The sequence below is a fragment of the Callorhinus ursinus genome, unplaced genomic scaffold (genome assembly GCF_003265705.2).
Source record: "Callorhinus ursinus isolate GAN/ISIS: 27379988/994484 unplaced genomic scaffold, GSC_fseal_2.0 scaffold15, whole genome shotgun sequence".
Lineage (NCBI taxonomy): Eukaryota > Metazoa > Chordata > Mammalia > Carnivora > Otariidae > Callorhinus > Callorhinus ursinus.
The window spans coordinates 620,773-636,254 of record NW_027397077.1 but is presented as its reverse complement, the minus strand read 5'-3'; the positions used below and the strand labels follow the sequence as shown (position 1 = coordinate 636,254).

Sequence of the window (15,482 nt, the reverse complement as noted above, 5' to 3'; positions counted from 1 at the left end):
TTCCCCTTTCAGCCTGAGCCTTGTGGCAGCTGGGTTCTAAGAACGATGGTCCTGAGAGGAGTCGGATCACTGTCCTGATCCAGCCTCAGAAGTGACACAGAATCATTTCCATGGTAGTCTTTGCATAGTGGCTGTTACGAAGTCCCTCCCGAATTCAGGGCATCTGGGTGGCGCAGTCGGTTAAGGGTCCAGTTCTTGGTTTTGACTCAGGTCATGATCTCAGGGTCTCACGTTAGGCTCCACACTCAGCATGCAGTTTACTTGAGATCCTCTCTCCTTCTCCCTTTATCTCCTGCTTGTGCTCTCTCTCTCTCAAATAAATAAATCTTAAAAAAAAAAAAAAAAAAAGAGTCCCTCCCAAGTTCAAAAGGAGGGCAAACAGACTCCAGAACCTGGGGAGTGGCCAGGTTCTGGAATAGCATAGGGGACAGGAACTATTGCCACGACCATTTTTGGAAAATACCACCTGCCACCCGGGATTTAACCCAGGCTAGTAGGGGGTGTGGAAGGCTTCCCGGAGGAGGTGGCATTCTAGATGAGTTCTAAAGGTTGCGTAGGCATTCACCATGAAAGTCAGACGGAACAGCTGTGCGAGGGCCCTTCGATGGGAAGCGAGGTGGTACATTTGGACTTAGAAAGAGCGAGAGACAGAGACACCAGGTTTGTAGGACTTCAGAAGAGTAAGGGGTTGGTGGTGGGAGCAGGGAGGTGCAGGATAAATGTGCTGGTCTTGGCATTTAGCACCGGTAAAAATCATGCATGGGTTTTCTGCGAGGAGCTGCTTGAGCAGCTTTGAATTTGGAAGCAAATGCCCTGGTTGCTCTGCAGGGAAGTGATTGGAGGGCGGCCAGGGAGGGTGCAGGGAGGCTGCTTCATCATTTAGAAGGACGATGGTGGCTTAGGCCAGGAGGGGGGGCAGGGGAGGTGGAGAGAAGGAGGTGGAAGGGAGCGATATTCAGAAGGTGAGAGAGAGAGAGAATGTGGTGCTGGGTAGATGTGGGGGGTGAGCAGGAAGAAAGCCTCAAGGATTCATGGCTCCCAGCCCAGAAAGGGATTCAGCTCAGTTTCAGCACATTCCTGTATGAACCTCAGCTAAGGCGGCCTGAACCCCTTGAGGCCACCAGATGTCTGGACTGTCATTCTCACATGGGTACCCTCCTGGCAATCTATTTGTCACTGTCCTGGAGGCCAACTGTATGTGTGGGCTTTTGACACGCCGCGGGGTCCTCACTCAATGCCTCCCCACCTCCAAGGAGTGTGAGTCTATTCACATTTCAAGGATCACTTTTAGTTTTCCATTCTTTTTACAGATCTCATGCTATCTGAGGAAGCCCTCACTCATTTGGAGAACAGGAAACCACAAGCCAGTTCTCCCTTGGGTGTGTGTGCATGCGTACATTCAACATGTAGACAATAGTACACAAACATCTCTCACTTATATTTTTATTTTTTTAAGATTTATTTATTTATTTATTTGACAGAGAGAGAGAGAGAGAGAGATAGCCAGAGCAGGAACACAAGCAGGGGGAGTGGGAGAAGGAGAAGCAGGCTTCCCGCTGAGCAGGGAACCCAATGTGGGGCTGATCCCAGGACCCTGGGACCATGACCTGAGCCAAAGGCAGACACTAAACGACTGAGCCACCCAGGCGCCCTCTCACTTTTATTTTTATAAAGCATAAAAATGCTGAGTTTTTTTTCCTTTACTGTTTTCATCTACACAGATGAAATTAAAAACCTTAAAGTTGACCGTTTAGATGGACCAACACACATCTCCCACCATTTCACAAACTTGATAGCATTATGGTAAAGTTCATAGGGAGGTCTTTCTTTGGACAGTATTCTGGCAAGGTTAAAAAGACAAGATCAAAGGATCCTACTTTGAACTAATCTGAGTCTTTCCAGATGGCAAGCATTATGACCAAAATCTCTAAAGTCCAGAACCACATGTTGTGGCAGAATTCTAAAGCAGGCCCCAAGATTCTCACCCCTGGTGTGTGTACCCCGCCTAATCCCCCATCCTGGAGTATGGGCAGGACCAGTGAGTATATGTCACTTTTGCAACTAGGTTACACCGTGTGGCAAAGGTGAAGGGATTTTGCAAGTGGGTTTAAGGTCCCCTTGAGTTGATTTTGAGTTCACCGGAAGATTATTTTGGGTGGGCCTGACCTAATCAGGGACATCCTTTGAAAGACAATCTGGAGGTCAGAGCCTTGAAACAGCAGAGGTGGGATCCTGCCGACCTTAAAAGAGGAACCAGCTGTGTCGTGCCTGCCTGTGGACAGAGGCAGCCTTTAGGAGCTGAGGTCCACAGTCTTGCAGCAATGAGGAGCTCAGTGCTGCCAACAACCTGAATGAGTGTGGATAAGGGCTGTGAGCCTCTCAATGAGATCCCAGCGGGGCTCGTGAGACCCCGAACAAAGAACCCAGCCGTAGTGAGCCTGGACTCGCAACCCACAGAAACTGTGAGATCATACATGGCTGTTATATGCGGCTGCTGAGTGTGAGGTACTTTGTTGTGCAGCAATGTAGAACTAATCCTTTATGAAGTCATCTTGCTAAAAATGTTTACCTTGTGATTGTGATGTGTTAAAAAACAAAATTCAACTGAGTAAATTTAAAGATCAAATTTACTTTATTCAGTGATTCATGAATTGGGCGGTATCCTGTCTAGCAAACAGAAAAGAGCGCCAAGGAGCTGTAAAAAATGGAAGGATTTTATAGACAGAAGGGGGCAAGAAAAAAAAGATTATCTTATAAAAAGATATCTTATTTCTTTGGGGGACAGAGGGGGTCCATCAGGTGGATTACCTCACTAGTGCTGACCAGGAAATTCCAGACTGACTGGTAAGATTCCAGTCCTGGGAAGGGCTATTAAATTAGGTATTAAGTGTTGGTTTGTTGGGGCTCCTGGGTGGCTCAGTCGTTAAGCATCTGCCTTGGGCTCAGGTCCTGATCCCAGGGTGCTGGGATCGAGTCCCGCATCAGGCTTCCTGCTTCTCCCCCTCTGCCTGCCACCCCCTCTACTTGTGCTTGCGCGTTCTCTCTTTCTCTCTGGCAAATAAATAAAATCTTAAAAAAAAAAAAAAAAGGTTTCCTCCTCTCTTATCCTTCTTTAAAAAAAAAAAAATCTATTAAAGTTTTACCCTGAATCTAATCAAGCCTTAAGACCAGGATCAGCACACTTTTCTGTAAAGGGCCAGATTGGCTTTTGGAACCATACATTCTGTCACTAATGAAAGCTGCCGTAGGCTATATGTAAATGAATGGGTGTTGCCATGTTCCAATAAAACTTTATTTACAAAAACAAGTGGCAAGCCTGCTCTAGAATTTAAGAGACAAAACAAGGGGGCGCCTGGGTGGCTCAGTCGTTAAGCATCTGCCTTTGGTTCAGGTCATGGTTCCAGGGTCCTGGAATCAGCCGCATATTGGGCTCCCTGCTCAGTGAGAAGCCTGCTTCTCCCTCTCCCTCTACTGCTCCCCCTGCTTGTGTTCCTGCTCTTGCTATTTCTCTCTCTGCCAAATAAATAAATAAATAAATAAAAATCTTAAAAAAAAGAGAAAACCATGTGCAATACATGAACAAATCTTGATTAAGTCCTAGTTTGAAAAAAACAGCTATAAAAGATGTTTTAGGGCTGATTAGGAAAATTAGGGATGCCTACTGAAGGATATTAAATATTAAATAACAACTGTCCATTTTCAAAGGTGTGTGGTTATGTCCGAGAATAACTTTATTCCTGAAAAGATGTCTCCTGATGTATTTTGGCAGCAAGGTGTCTTGACATCACCAGAGCAGAAATGAGGGTGAGGCAAGTTCACTCAAGTGCAGGGTCAGATCCCATCTTTAATTTAAAATGTTGATATTTTGTTTAATGTGTATTTTGTTATCCATTTTGAGTTTTTTTCAGAGTAGTAATAAAATATTACTTACTTTGTGAGTTTTTTGGTGCGCCCTTAAACCTTGTGCCTGAGGGGCGCCTGGGTGGCTCACTTGGTTAGGCGTCCGACTCTTGATTTCAGCTCAGGTCATGATCTCAGGCTCGTGGGATTGAGACGTGTGTCAGGCTCTACGCGGAGTGTGGAGCCTGCTTGGGATTTTCTCTCTCCCTCTGCCTCTCCCCCAACCCTCGTGCTCTGTAGACTATTATTTTTTAATTTTTTTGTAGACTTTTAAAATAAAGTACAATTTAAAAAATAAATTTGAACTTAAAACTTAAAAAATAAACCCCAGACTTATAGATACAGAAAACAGATTGGTGGTTACTGGAGGCAGAAGATAGGGATGCTGGGAAAAATGGGTGAAGGTGGTCAAAAGTTATAAGATAAATCCAGTTATAAGTAAGTCCTGGAGATGTCATGTCCAGCATAGTGACTGTGGTTTATAATACTGTAAGGTATATTTGAAAGTCTCTAAGAGAATAGATCTTAAAAGTTCTCATCACAAGGGGCACCTGACTGACTCAGTGGGCGAAGCACGTGACTCTTGATCTCAGGGTCGTGAGTTCAAGCCCTACATTGTGTAGAGATTACTTAAATAAATAAATCTTAAAAAAAATAAATAAAATCTTTTTTAAAAAAAGTTCCCATCGCAGGAAAAAAATTGTAACTGTGTGCTGCTGGATGTTAACTAGATTTATTGTGGTGATCGTTTTGCAATATATGCAAATATCAAATCATTATGTCATTTACCAGAAACTGATACAGCGTTGTATGTTAATTATATCTCAATTTTAAAAAGTCTCTGGAATTTCGTATAAATTAATTCCTGCTGCTACTAGAGGGGTGTATATTCCTATCATCTTGGGACAATCCAGTTTTTTTCAGTTGTCAGGAGTAATCTTTTAAAGCCCTACCTTTTGCTCTCGAAAGTATCCCAGTTTGGATGCTACGTTACATGGTCCTGTTTAGTGTAGGAGAGCAAGGTGGGGATGGCGATAACCTTGTTTTCATCCTGGTTCCGCCATGGCTGGAGGACCTCGGCTAAGTCACACCTCCTTAAAGTACAGCGCTTGTCAAACATTCATAGCAACCTTGAACTCTTTCTCAAATGAGAGATCACTACAAAAAACTCTGATAGAACAACAATTCAGAGTTGCATTTTATTAGTAAAATTTCTCTCCTATATTCAAAGTAGTATTTACGTACAAGCAATGGATTCTCACTGAGGTTGTTGAGACGGACACACACATTTTAAACTCAAAGTTGTAGCTGAAATCTTACTCTGTTACAACATCCACTTTATTTCTGCATTGGGCAAAGCCCCTGGTTCACAGAAAAGTGGTGGCAAAGAGTAGTTGGGCTCCCATCAAAATCTTAGTTAAACGAAGGAGAATCCCAAGTTAGTTATCTCCAACACCTTAAAACCTGCTGCCTCACCCAGCTGGCCATGCATTTTAAAATTCCAGTTTAAAATATTTTTTCGAAATGGAATTTGATGCTAATGTCTGCAGAACTGCCAAAGCCCCCTGTGGAACCCTAGTTTGGGAAATGACTGAAGAAGACAGTCAATAGGGTCACACCTAGCTTCAAAGCCTCTGTTTCTAAGGTTGCTTTTTCTGAAACTCTCTGGAATCCAACAAAGGGGAGAGGGAATAGCACTTTGAAGTTTGGACTTTCCTATCTTTATAGCGAAAGCCCCAGAAGCAAGTGGGGGCTTTTGGAAGGCTGCATGCGAAGAAGCAAGATCCATTTTAGTGGAACAGAAACAGCTCCTCTTTTGAACTTGGGGAGAGCGGAGATGGTCCAAAAGCTCAGCAAAGAGATGTCGTTAGGTTTTTCTGTCCACTTCCAAGAGCCTCCAGGTTTTGAGATAAAAGAGCATCTTTATCCTCAAAGTTTGGGAGCCAGGGAGAAGGGATGGAAGAACTAAAACAGGTTTATTGTTTTCACGCTGGCTTGTGTCATGAAGTCATGGCAGTCATCAGCTCCTGATCTAGAGACACACAGGCTAAATGTGCCTGTGGATGTAAATCTGAGCCAATCGCCAACTTTAAAAAAAATGGGAACATTTTGCATAAAAGTCTGGGTTTCTGGCTTTGCTTACAACAAGAAGGAGCTCTTGCTGTTTTCCCCTATGGCTATTCTGAGTTAGAGTCAGGGTGCCCATGTCCACCCAGGGCAGAGCACGCATCCTCCACATGACCCATGGTCTCCATCATTCTCCTCTGCTCTCTGGTGCACGGCAATCATCTAGGTTACTCGCTGGCCCCCGTGAGCATTGGAGTGTGTCACCTGTGGAATGGTCATGCTTCTGAGACTAAAATTAGAGGGAGGTGGTCCAACAGGATGGGGACAGGATATCTCCTGGCTCTCTTTTCCCAGAGCTCTTGCACCTCAGGCTTGTGAGCTTGAGCAAATCACAGCTACCTACCAAGGTTCAGTTTTCTTGTCTGCAAAATGGATGCAGAAACTCCTGCGCTCCCTGAAGTATAGGCTGTAACAAGGATCAGACAATAGCACCTGAGGCTTTAAAATTATAAAGCTCTATGGTCCACATCTGTGGTTTGATCAGTCCCACATCCATCCATCCTCCCTTTGCCTTGTACCCCCACCCCCAGTTCCCCTCCTGGGATTAGCCTCTCCCATTCTCTGGCAACATGGGTGGGTGGTATTGACTCCATCCTCAGCCCTGGTGTGCCCTGGGTCAGGCTGGCCAATCACCGCACTGCATTCTCCCAGAGACAGGTGCAGGAGCCCACTGGGGCCAACAGAATCAGGGCCAGCACTTTGATTCAGTCTGCTGGCAAGGAGAAGGTCTCTTTTCTACTGACCTTGGCTGTCATGTTCCTAACCTGGGGGTAGCCAGTCTTTGACTGCAGCCAACAAGGAGAGAAGAATGGAAGGGTGGCAAGAAACAGGGTCTGAGTCATATAATCTGAGGCTTTGGGTCCAGATATACATCAACACATACATACTTTTTGCATCAGCCAGATTGAATGGGGCTAACTCACTGGAGTCCCATGCCCCCATTGGCGGGTTCTACACTAGCAGGCAGACTTGCGAGTGTTTGTTTGATTTGCACTCATTTCCCTGTGTACTTGCTGATCTCAAGTCCTGGAGTGCTCCTGCAGCAGCTGCTAGCTCTTCTCTCTGTCTGGATTTGACCTTCCACACTGCCTTCTTGAAGTTCTTGAGAGGGTCCTGCTGTGACGTTCTCGACGAAGGGCACTGGAAACGCTGGCGGATGAGATAGCCATGTCTAGTGGGGGCGATGAAGCCATTGGAAGTTGGGATGATCCTGTTCACCATAGCGTGGACAAACTGGACAGCCAGCAGGGTGCCTTTTGGGGGTGAAGGGCAGGGCACTAATGAGAAAGTGGGGGCTACAGAGATCCAATCTCACCCATTGGAGAGTTGGCTGCATGGGGTCAAATCCTTCCTATGCCCCTCACTAGCTTACGCACAAATTCTAAACTCTTGGAGTCCCTCTTGCTTCATCTGCAATATGGGGATGACAACTAAACCCACCTGCAGAGGGGAATTCTAAGACTTGAAGAGGTCACGTGTGTCAGGTGCTTTAGTATTGGTTTCAGCCCAGAGTGAGCTCAGTAAATATTATTAGTAGAGGAGGAGGAGGAAGAGAAGTTGTGAACCTGCCTGGGATGGGCTTTTAAGGCCACACTCCACAGATCTCAGCTTCTCAGCTGTCTTGTGACGTTTTGCCAGGCATCTTTGCCATGAAGTAGTAGACTGCGATATATTTGATTGCATTGTATTTGATTACAGTGAATTAAATCTACCTGATCTTCATTCACTCACTTGCTTTGTGACCTTGTACAAATCTTTTAACCTCCCTGAACATCAGCTTCTTCACTTTGGCACCTACCCCCCTTCCAGTGTCATAAGGGGTCCTTTCTCTATGGGAGACCATGTAGGAGTGTGACAAAGGTGACCATGGGGACCAGGCAGACCAGCTGCGAACCACTGCCTACCAGTTACTCATTGTGTGACTTTAGGCAAGTCACCCCATCTCTCAGAGCCTCAGTTTTTGCTTTGTAAAATGAGGTAGCTGTCAAGAGAATTAAATAGCTCAGTGACAGTACCCAGTACACAAGAAATTAATGTCATTAATATGCCTTTAGGGTAGTACTGAGCAGACCAAGAGATGTGGGGTTTTCAAAGTGGTTGGTCTTAAGCAAGCTGCCCCTATCATTTACAGGGCCTGGGGCAAGAGAAAGAATCAAGGCCCATATCCTATAAGGCCCAATATGTAAATGTTGCAAATCTAGCTAATAAACTATTAAGTGAAATTTGCTCTATCCTCCTACACTGAGGGATGTACCTTTGGAACCACCTGGAAGGTCATGTTTGGGTGGAGAATTGTCAGGCTTCTCAGTTCCATTATAGAATGTAATGGTGTGGGAGAGACAGTCCCCAGCTCTTTGCAGCTTGGTCCTCTTCTCTTCCCATACCCGGCTCTGTCCTGCATTTCTAGGGCCCCTCACATATGCATGCGAAATGCCTACCCAGCTCACACATCCAGACTCCACGCTCATCACCCCTTGGCCAACCCCCAGGTCTAGGGGTGCTCACAATAGGGGGCACAGTCCACCCTCAGAAGGATAAGCCTGGGGAAGAGGCCTGCCCAGGCCCTGAAAAGGGCACCATCCCAGGTGGGGAGAATGTTTTGGGGTTCCAGGTACCCAGAGCATGGGTCTAGAAGAGGAGATGTAGCTCCAGGGGTGGCCTGTCCCCTTAACCTGCAGACACCTCTCTCTAAGTAGCTCCCCCCAGCTAGGGAAGGCCAGGGCAGGGCCCGTCAACATCCAGAGCCCAACACAAGGCCTCCTTCTCCAGATCTAAGCTCAGTCTTGCCGTCGAAGCAAAATGACTCACCGTCTAGCACACTCCAGACGATGATGGAGCGATCCTTCAAGCCCGCATACACATATCTGTCGTCCATGGAGAAGCAGACACACTGGACTCCTCTACAGTAAGAATTCTGTAGAAAAAGACAGTGTGATCTGGCGTTCATACTGGGACACCCAGGAGACCCACCACCAGGCATTTGTGTGGGAAGCCAGGCATGTAAGCCTCCCATGGGGATGGATCCAATGAAATCCTGAAGAGATGGGTATATTGCCTCACCAAGATTCCCAGGACCAAAACACGCTTTCACAGGGATTGGACTGAGAGGTTTGCAGATAATTTGCACTGGAGAGCAGGAATTATTGGATTTAATATCCTAAGTGACCTCAATTCTACAAGCATTAGCTATCATGGTCTTTAGTTAAAGGCTATATGCTAAATGCAGCACAGCATCCTAGATTGGATCCTAGACCAGGAAAAGGAAATTCACTGAAAAAAACATATGCTCCCAGTGAAGTTGGTAGCTTAGTTAACAATCCTGTACCCATGGTAATTTCTTAGTTTTGACAAATGTGCTCAGGTTACATAAGATGTTAACATCGGGGAAGCTGAGTGAGGAGGAGGTAGAGGGGAATCTCTGTACTATCTTCATGACTTCTTTGTAGATCTAAAATCATTCCAAACTTAGGTTTATTTAAAAACAAAAATGGGGGGCATGCCTGGGTGGCTCAGTCAGTTAAGCATCCAACTCTTGATCTCAGCTCAGGTCTTGATTTCACGGTCCTGAGTTTGAGCCCCACATTGGGCTCCATGCTGGGTGTGGAGCCTACTTAAAAGTAAGTAAGTAAGTAAATAAATAAATAAATAAATAAATAGGGGCACCTGGGTGACTCAGATGGTTAAGCATCTGCCTTCGGCTCAGGTCGTGATCCCAGGATCCTGGGATCGAGCCCCACATCGGGCTCCCTGCTCAGTGGGAAGCCTGCTTCTCCCTCTCCCCTGGCTCATGCTCTCTCTCTCTCTGTATCTCTGTGTCTTTTATTTTTTAAAGCTTATTTATTTATAATCTCTACCTCCAACATAGGGCTCGAACTCACTACCCTGAGATCAAGTGTCACATGCTCTACCGAATGAACCAGCCAAGGCACTGCAAGACTTATTTGACCTTCCTAAATAGCAGCCCTTGCCACTCTACCCCATTTACCTTGCCCTGTTTTTTCTCAAAGCTCTTGTCACTCCACAGCCCATCATGTATTTGCGTTTTTGTTTTTATTTCTTTTATGTTATTTTTTTAAAAGATTTTAATTATTTATTTGAGAGAGAGAGGGAGAGCCAGAGAGGACAAGTGGAGGAGAGGGGCAGAGGGAGAAGCAGACTCCCCACTGAGCAGGGAGCCCAACGCAGGGTTCGATCCTAAGACCCTCAGATCATGACCTGAGCCGAAGGCAGATGCTTAACCGACTGAGCCACCCAGGCATCCTGCTACTTTGTTTTTATTCCGGAAACACTTATGGAGCCCTGAGGACATATCAGGAGCTCCCCTGGGGATGGGGGCCACCGCTGTAAGCAAAACACAGAAAGATCCTGCCCTCCCAGAGCTCACACTGTGTCCCCTCCGAGAACGTGGCTCTAAGAGGCAGGACAGTGTGTGCCCTGGCCACAGCTAGAAAGGGGCCTGCCACAGACCGGGCAATCAAAACTGTCGGACACAAGAACAGGGGTCAGGATTAGGGTAAGAGGGTGAGGCAGGGGTGTGCCAGGGCAGGATTTGATCCCGTCTTTATTTAAAATGATATTTTGGGGGGCGCTTGGGTGACTCAGTCGTTAAGCGTCTGCCTTCGGCTCAGGTCATGATCCCAGGATCCTGGGATCGAGCCCCGCATCGGGCTCCCTTCTCAGCGGGAAGCCTGCTTCTCCCTCTCCCATTTCCCCTGCTTGTGTTCCCTCTCTCACTGTCTCTCTCTCTGTTAAATAAATAAATTTTTAAAAAATCTTTAAAAAATAAATAAATAAAGTGATATTTTGGGGGCACCTGGGTGGTTCAGTCGGTTGAGCATCTGCCTTCAGCTCAGGTCATGATCTCAGGGTCCTGGGATCGAAACTGGCATCGTTGGGCTCCCTGCTGCTTCTCTCCCTGCCCCTCCTCCCTGCTCTTTCTCCCTCTGAACAGATAAATAAAATCTTTAAAAAAATGGCATTTTGTCCTTTGTGAATTTTTTGCATTTCTTTCGATCTCGGTAAACATTGCATTAAAATAGCATCTCTCTTGATTGCTGAGTCTTTTGGCTGCCCCTTAAACTCTGCTACCAAGGTGAGCGTCTCTCACTGGTCTCACCCCGCTCCTGACCCTGGGCTGTTGTCCTTGGTGTGCACTTAATACAGGACACCCGTCCTCAGCTTTCTAACGCCGGGACCTCGCGTCACGTGGTGTGCGGGCCACGCACCGTGTAGCTCATCTGGAATCTCCACTTGCAGGCCTGCAGGTCCCAGAGACACAGCAGGGCTTCCTCGGACCCACTGACCACGAGCTGCTCCTTGTGGCTGACCTGCATGCAGGTGACCTGGCTCCCGTGGGCCTCCAGAGGGAACACTTTGGAGTTCGCACACTCGTAAAGGAAGAGGTCACCATTGGTCATGCCGTAGATCACACGGTAGTCGGCCAGCACGGCCACGCTGGATATGGTCTCAGGCAGCTGGGTGTAGAAGGTGTAGGTCGGCCCATTGATGACGGGACAGGGATCCCCGGGGCTGATGTCCAGCACCAGGACGATGCTGTCATAGGCGATGGCCAGGCGCTCCTCGCCTTTACTTAGGGCCATGCATCTGATGGCTTTCCGGGCCTTGGGAGGGGGGATGCACATCACGTCCTGTCTGGAACTCAAGGGGAACACCAGGACGACCCCCGAAACAAGGCCGGTGAAAAGGAGATTGGCCTGCTGGGCAACCTCCAGGCACCTGACCTCACTGGAGGTGTCCAGGGCATCTTGCTCTTCCCCTGCCACCAAGAGAAGACCATGTCAAGAACAGCTCAGGGGAATGCTCGTGCCACAGTTTTCTTATTTTTAAGGATTTTAAAAACTGCTTTCAGGATCCATACTCCCCAACTGCTCCACTGCAATCCCCCTGCCTCCACCCCAATCCTCCCATTTCCTCAGCGCCCTGCCTAACTCCTTCCGAGGACTTCCCGCTCCCCATCGGGACAGATGGACAAACAGACATGCATGATCTCTCATCCCAGACCTTCCCTTTACAAACGTCTCGAGAGGGTCAGAGAGTAAATATTTTGCCTTGTGGGCTGTATGAACTCTGAGTGCAAGCTCTTAACCCTGGTAGACAAGTGGGCTTTAGTTGGCGCACCTGTATCTCACACCCCACCGTGCCCCCTACCTTTGTGCCCAGCTTCACCCCACAACTAGCAGGCAAGCATCTCAAATGTTGTAACCTCATCCATCTTGCTCACTGCCAACCCCAGAGCCTGGCTCGATGGCCAGCACTCACCAAACATCTGCCAAACCCATGAATGCAGGAAGGTGAGAGTGAATCTCTTTTCTCATAGTATTTTATCATTAACAAGGAATTTCTGTACCCCCATTTGCCCCGTGGAGGTTACAGCAGACACAGTTGGTGACGTGCCCAGAACCCCGTTACCGGCCAGGGCACCCAGCCCCCAGTCTGCCCACTGCCCTCAGGGGAAGGGAGCCCCTCACCTCAAAATGTTTGGGGGGTCGTGCCCACCGCCCAGAATGGGCTGCAGCCAGTGACTGCCTGATATGGGGATACAAAAGATGGGCCCTCTTGCTTCGCGAGGGAACAACTCTGAGCTGCAATTTAGACTCCAGGGCCCCCCTGGGATCAGGCTGAGCCCACGTCCTTGTTCAGTCCTCCCCCTGCCCCTGCCTGCTTCCCTCACTCCCTCTTGGGTTTCTCTGAGAGCTCCCCTCAACCCACCCCTTGTGCAAATATCCCCATCACATGCCCTGCTTCCGGGGATTGACAACCGGCTGGTCGATTACCCGCATGCTGGACAATTTACAAAAGCAAGTCCTGGTCTCTGGTTAGCCACTTTCAACCTGACTGGAGTTATGGGGGTCTTATGGACTGAGTGTGACCCCCCATATTCACATGTCGAAATCCTACCCCCTAATGTGATGGTGTTGGGAGGCGATGAGGTCATGAGGGGCAGAGTCCCCACCTTTATACAAGGGACCAGGGAGCTTGCTTCCTTCTCTGTGCTCCCGTGAGGACATAAGAAGAAAGGGAAAGGGGCCATCTGCAGCCAGGAAGCCGGCTGTCACCAGACACCGACCTGCCAGTGCCTTGGCCTTGCCCTTGGCCTTCCCAGCCTCCAGAACTGTGAGAAATAAATGTCTATTGTTTAAACTGCCCAGTCTGTGGTGTTTGGTTCTAGTAGCCCAAGCAGACCAAGACAGGGGCTCTGGCTCTTCCCCACACGAACCACCAGGCTTATATCTCACTGACCTTCCGCCGAGTCCCAAATGGTGACTTTGTTCTTGTCCCCAATCTTGGGGAAGTAAACATAGTCTCCATCGTGTGACACTGCAGTGAGGCCGGTGCGGTCCAGAAATGGGGTGCAGGCCCTTGGCTTCTGAATGTAGCTGAGATCCCAGACTTTGAAAGACGAGGACTGCTGGGAAGCAGATGCCACCAAGGCCCCACTCCAGGCCAGCAGGCTCACGGGGGCCCCGACGCCTTCCAGAATGTCCAGCAGGCTCCCCTGTTCCGACAGACTCCACACCTGAGGACGGACAGCAGAGGGCCAGGGCTGACTTCCTCCTTCTGCTGTCAGAGCGCAGAATATCTGCATCTATTTGTCCACCCAGGGTGGAGTCTCAGGCTGCAGTTCAAGGGCCTTCACCAGCCCCTCAAACTTCCCCCCACCTCCCCAATCTGCGACCACAGCAATTCTCAAAGTGTGATCCAGGGAACTCCTGGAGGGTACCTCCAGGCATCTTCAGGAAGGCATGCAAAGGCAAAACGGTTTTCACAATAATTCAAGATGTTATTTGCCTTTTCTACCCTCTTCCTCCCACGAGTGAGCTCTGCAGCTTTCTAGAAGCTACGGGACATGTCATACCACAACAGAAAGAATGCAGAATCAAATATGAGAAACCAATTCATCTTCTACTAAGCCAGACATGAAAGAGATTTGTCCCAGTGTGCACCAATGACACTCTTCTCATGAGTTGTTTTGTTTGTTTCAGGAACTATAGTTATTTTCACAGAAGTCTGTTATTACATTGACACGTAATGTTCATGAATCGATGGATGTGTAGTTTTGGATTTCCTCATTTCTAATTTTTAATATGCTAATTACCAATAGATACTAAATGCAACGTGGGATCCCAGATTGGATCCTGGAAATAAAGAATAAAAGGGCATTGGTGGGAAAGCTGGTGAAATCAGGACAGAATCTGCAGATCAGCTAATAGCATCGTCCGAATGTAAGTTTTTTAGTTTTGATAAAGAGCTCGGTGGCATGAGATATTAATATTGAGCAAGCTGGATGAAGAGTAGATATTTATATATGGGAATCTCTGTGCTTTTTTGGGCAACTCTTCTGGAAATCCTAAAACTATTCCAAAATAAGTCTTTGTTAAAAAAAAAAATCAATCAAATTGCTGTAACCCACATAAACAGAAGCTCTTTGGGGTCCTCAATAATCTTTAAGAATGTAAAGAGGTCCTAAAGCCAGAATGCTGGAGAACTGCTACTTTTTTAGAGAGAGAGAGAAAGCATGTGCATGTGAATGCACATCCATGCATGTAAGCACAAGGCGGTTGGGGGGAGCAGGGGAGGAGAGAATCCTCAAGCAGACTCCCTGCTGAGCACAGAGCCACACGTGGGGCTTGATCTCAAGACCCTGAGATCATGACCTGAGCTGAAATCAAGAGTCAGATGCTTAGCCGACTGAGCCGCCCAGGTGCTCAGAGAACCACTACTTTATCATGTGCTTCTCTCACTGGCGTGAGAACTTGGAGCTCAATGGGAATTTTCCTCCACGTCCCCCCACCCTGGCCCCACTCTGAAGCCAAAACCCTCCCAGGTTTTCAGGTTCGGTGGGAAGGCTGTATCCTTTGTTGAACATTTTGGTAACTCCTGCCCCCCCACCCCCAAGCCTGTCGCGGGGTCTCAGGGGATCCCTCCCCCACATCCTCCCAATGACCTGCCCTGTTTCGCCTGCACTAGTTTCTGTCTCTATATTTCGAAGCCAAAAGACCCCTAAGGAATCATACTTCCTATTCCAGAGGCAGAGTGAGGATGACCCCTCACCTGAATGAGTGCGTCCCGGGACCCAGTAATAATCAGATTGTTCTCAGGACCAAAACCGGCTGTCTCCACTGTGTCCTCATGTTCAAGGTCGGTGGCCATGAATCGATGAAACCCCTGTGAGTCGGCCAAGAATATCCGCACAGATCTTCCAAACCCTGAAATGGAAGGCATGGGATTATCCCTGTCATTCCTAGAGGATCTTGAGAGTAATTCCATTCAGTCAACAAAGATTTTTCTGAGCCCCTGCTAGCAGGAGGGGGAAGGCATACAATGCCGAACAAGAGGGACATCCTCACCTAGCCTGTAGTGGCAGGGAGGGGGGCAGCTGACCACAGGGATCAATAAGCTCACAGAAAACAGCCAGGTTATTTATTATCCCATGA

The 15,482-nt window shown here is 47.8% G+C and overlaps 1 protein-coding gene across 1 annotated transcript in view; it reads right to left on the bottom strand.

The window, feature by feature from the left end:
• Positions 1–5,091: 5,091 nt before the first annotated feature.
• NWD1 (NACHT and WD repeat domain containing 1) overlaps positions 5,092–15,482 on the bottom strand; it is a 61,874-nt gene continuing 51,483 nt past the window's right edge. Inside the window, 5 exon segments of the mRNA XM_025885681.2 lie at positions 5,092–7,280; positions 8,836–8,941; positions 11,253–11,803; positions 13,288–13,564; positions 15,100–15,254. Coding sequence (XP_025741466.2) covers positions 6,979–7,280; positions 8,836–8,941; positions 11,253–11,803; positions 13,288–13,564; positions 15,100–15,254 — 1,391 coding nt within the window. The 3' untranslated portion in view covers positions 5,092–6,978.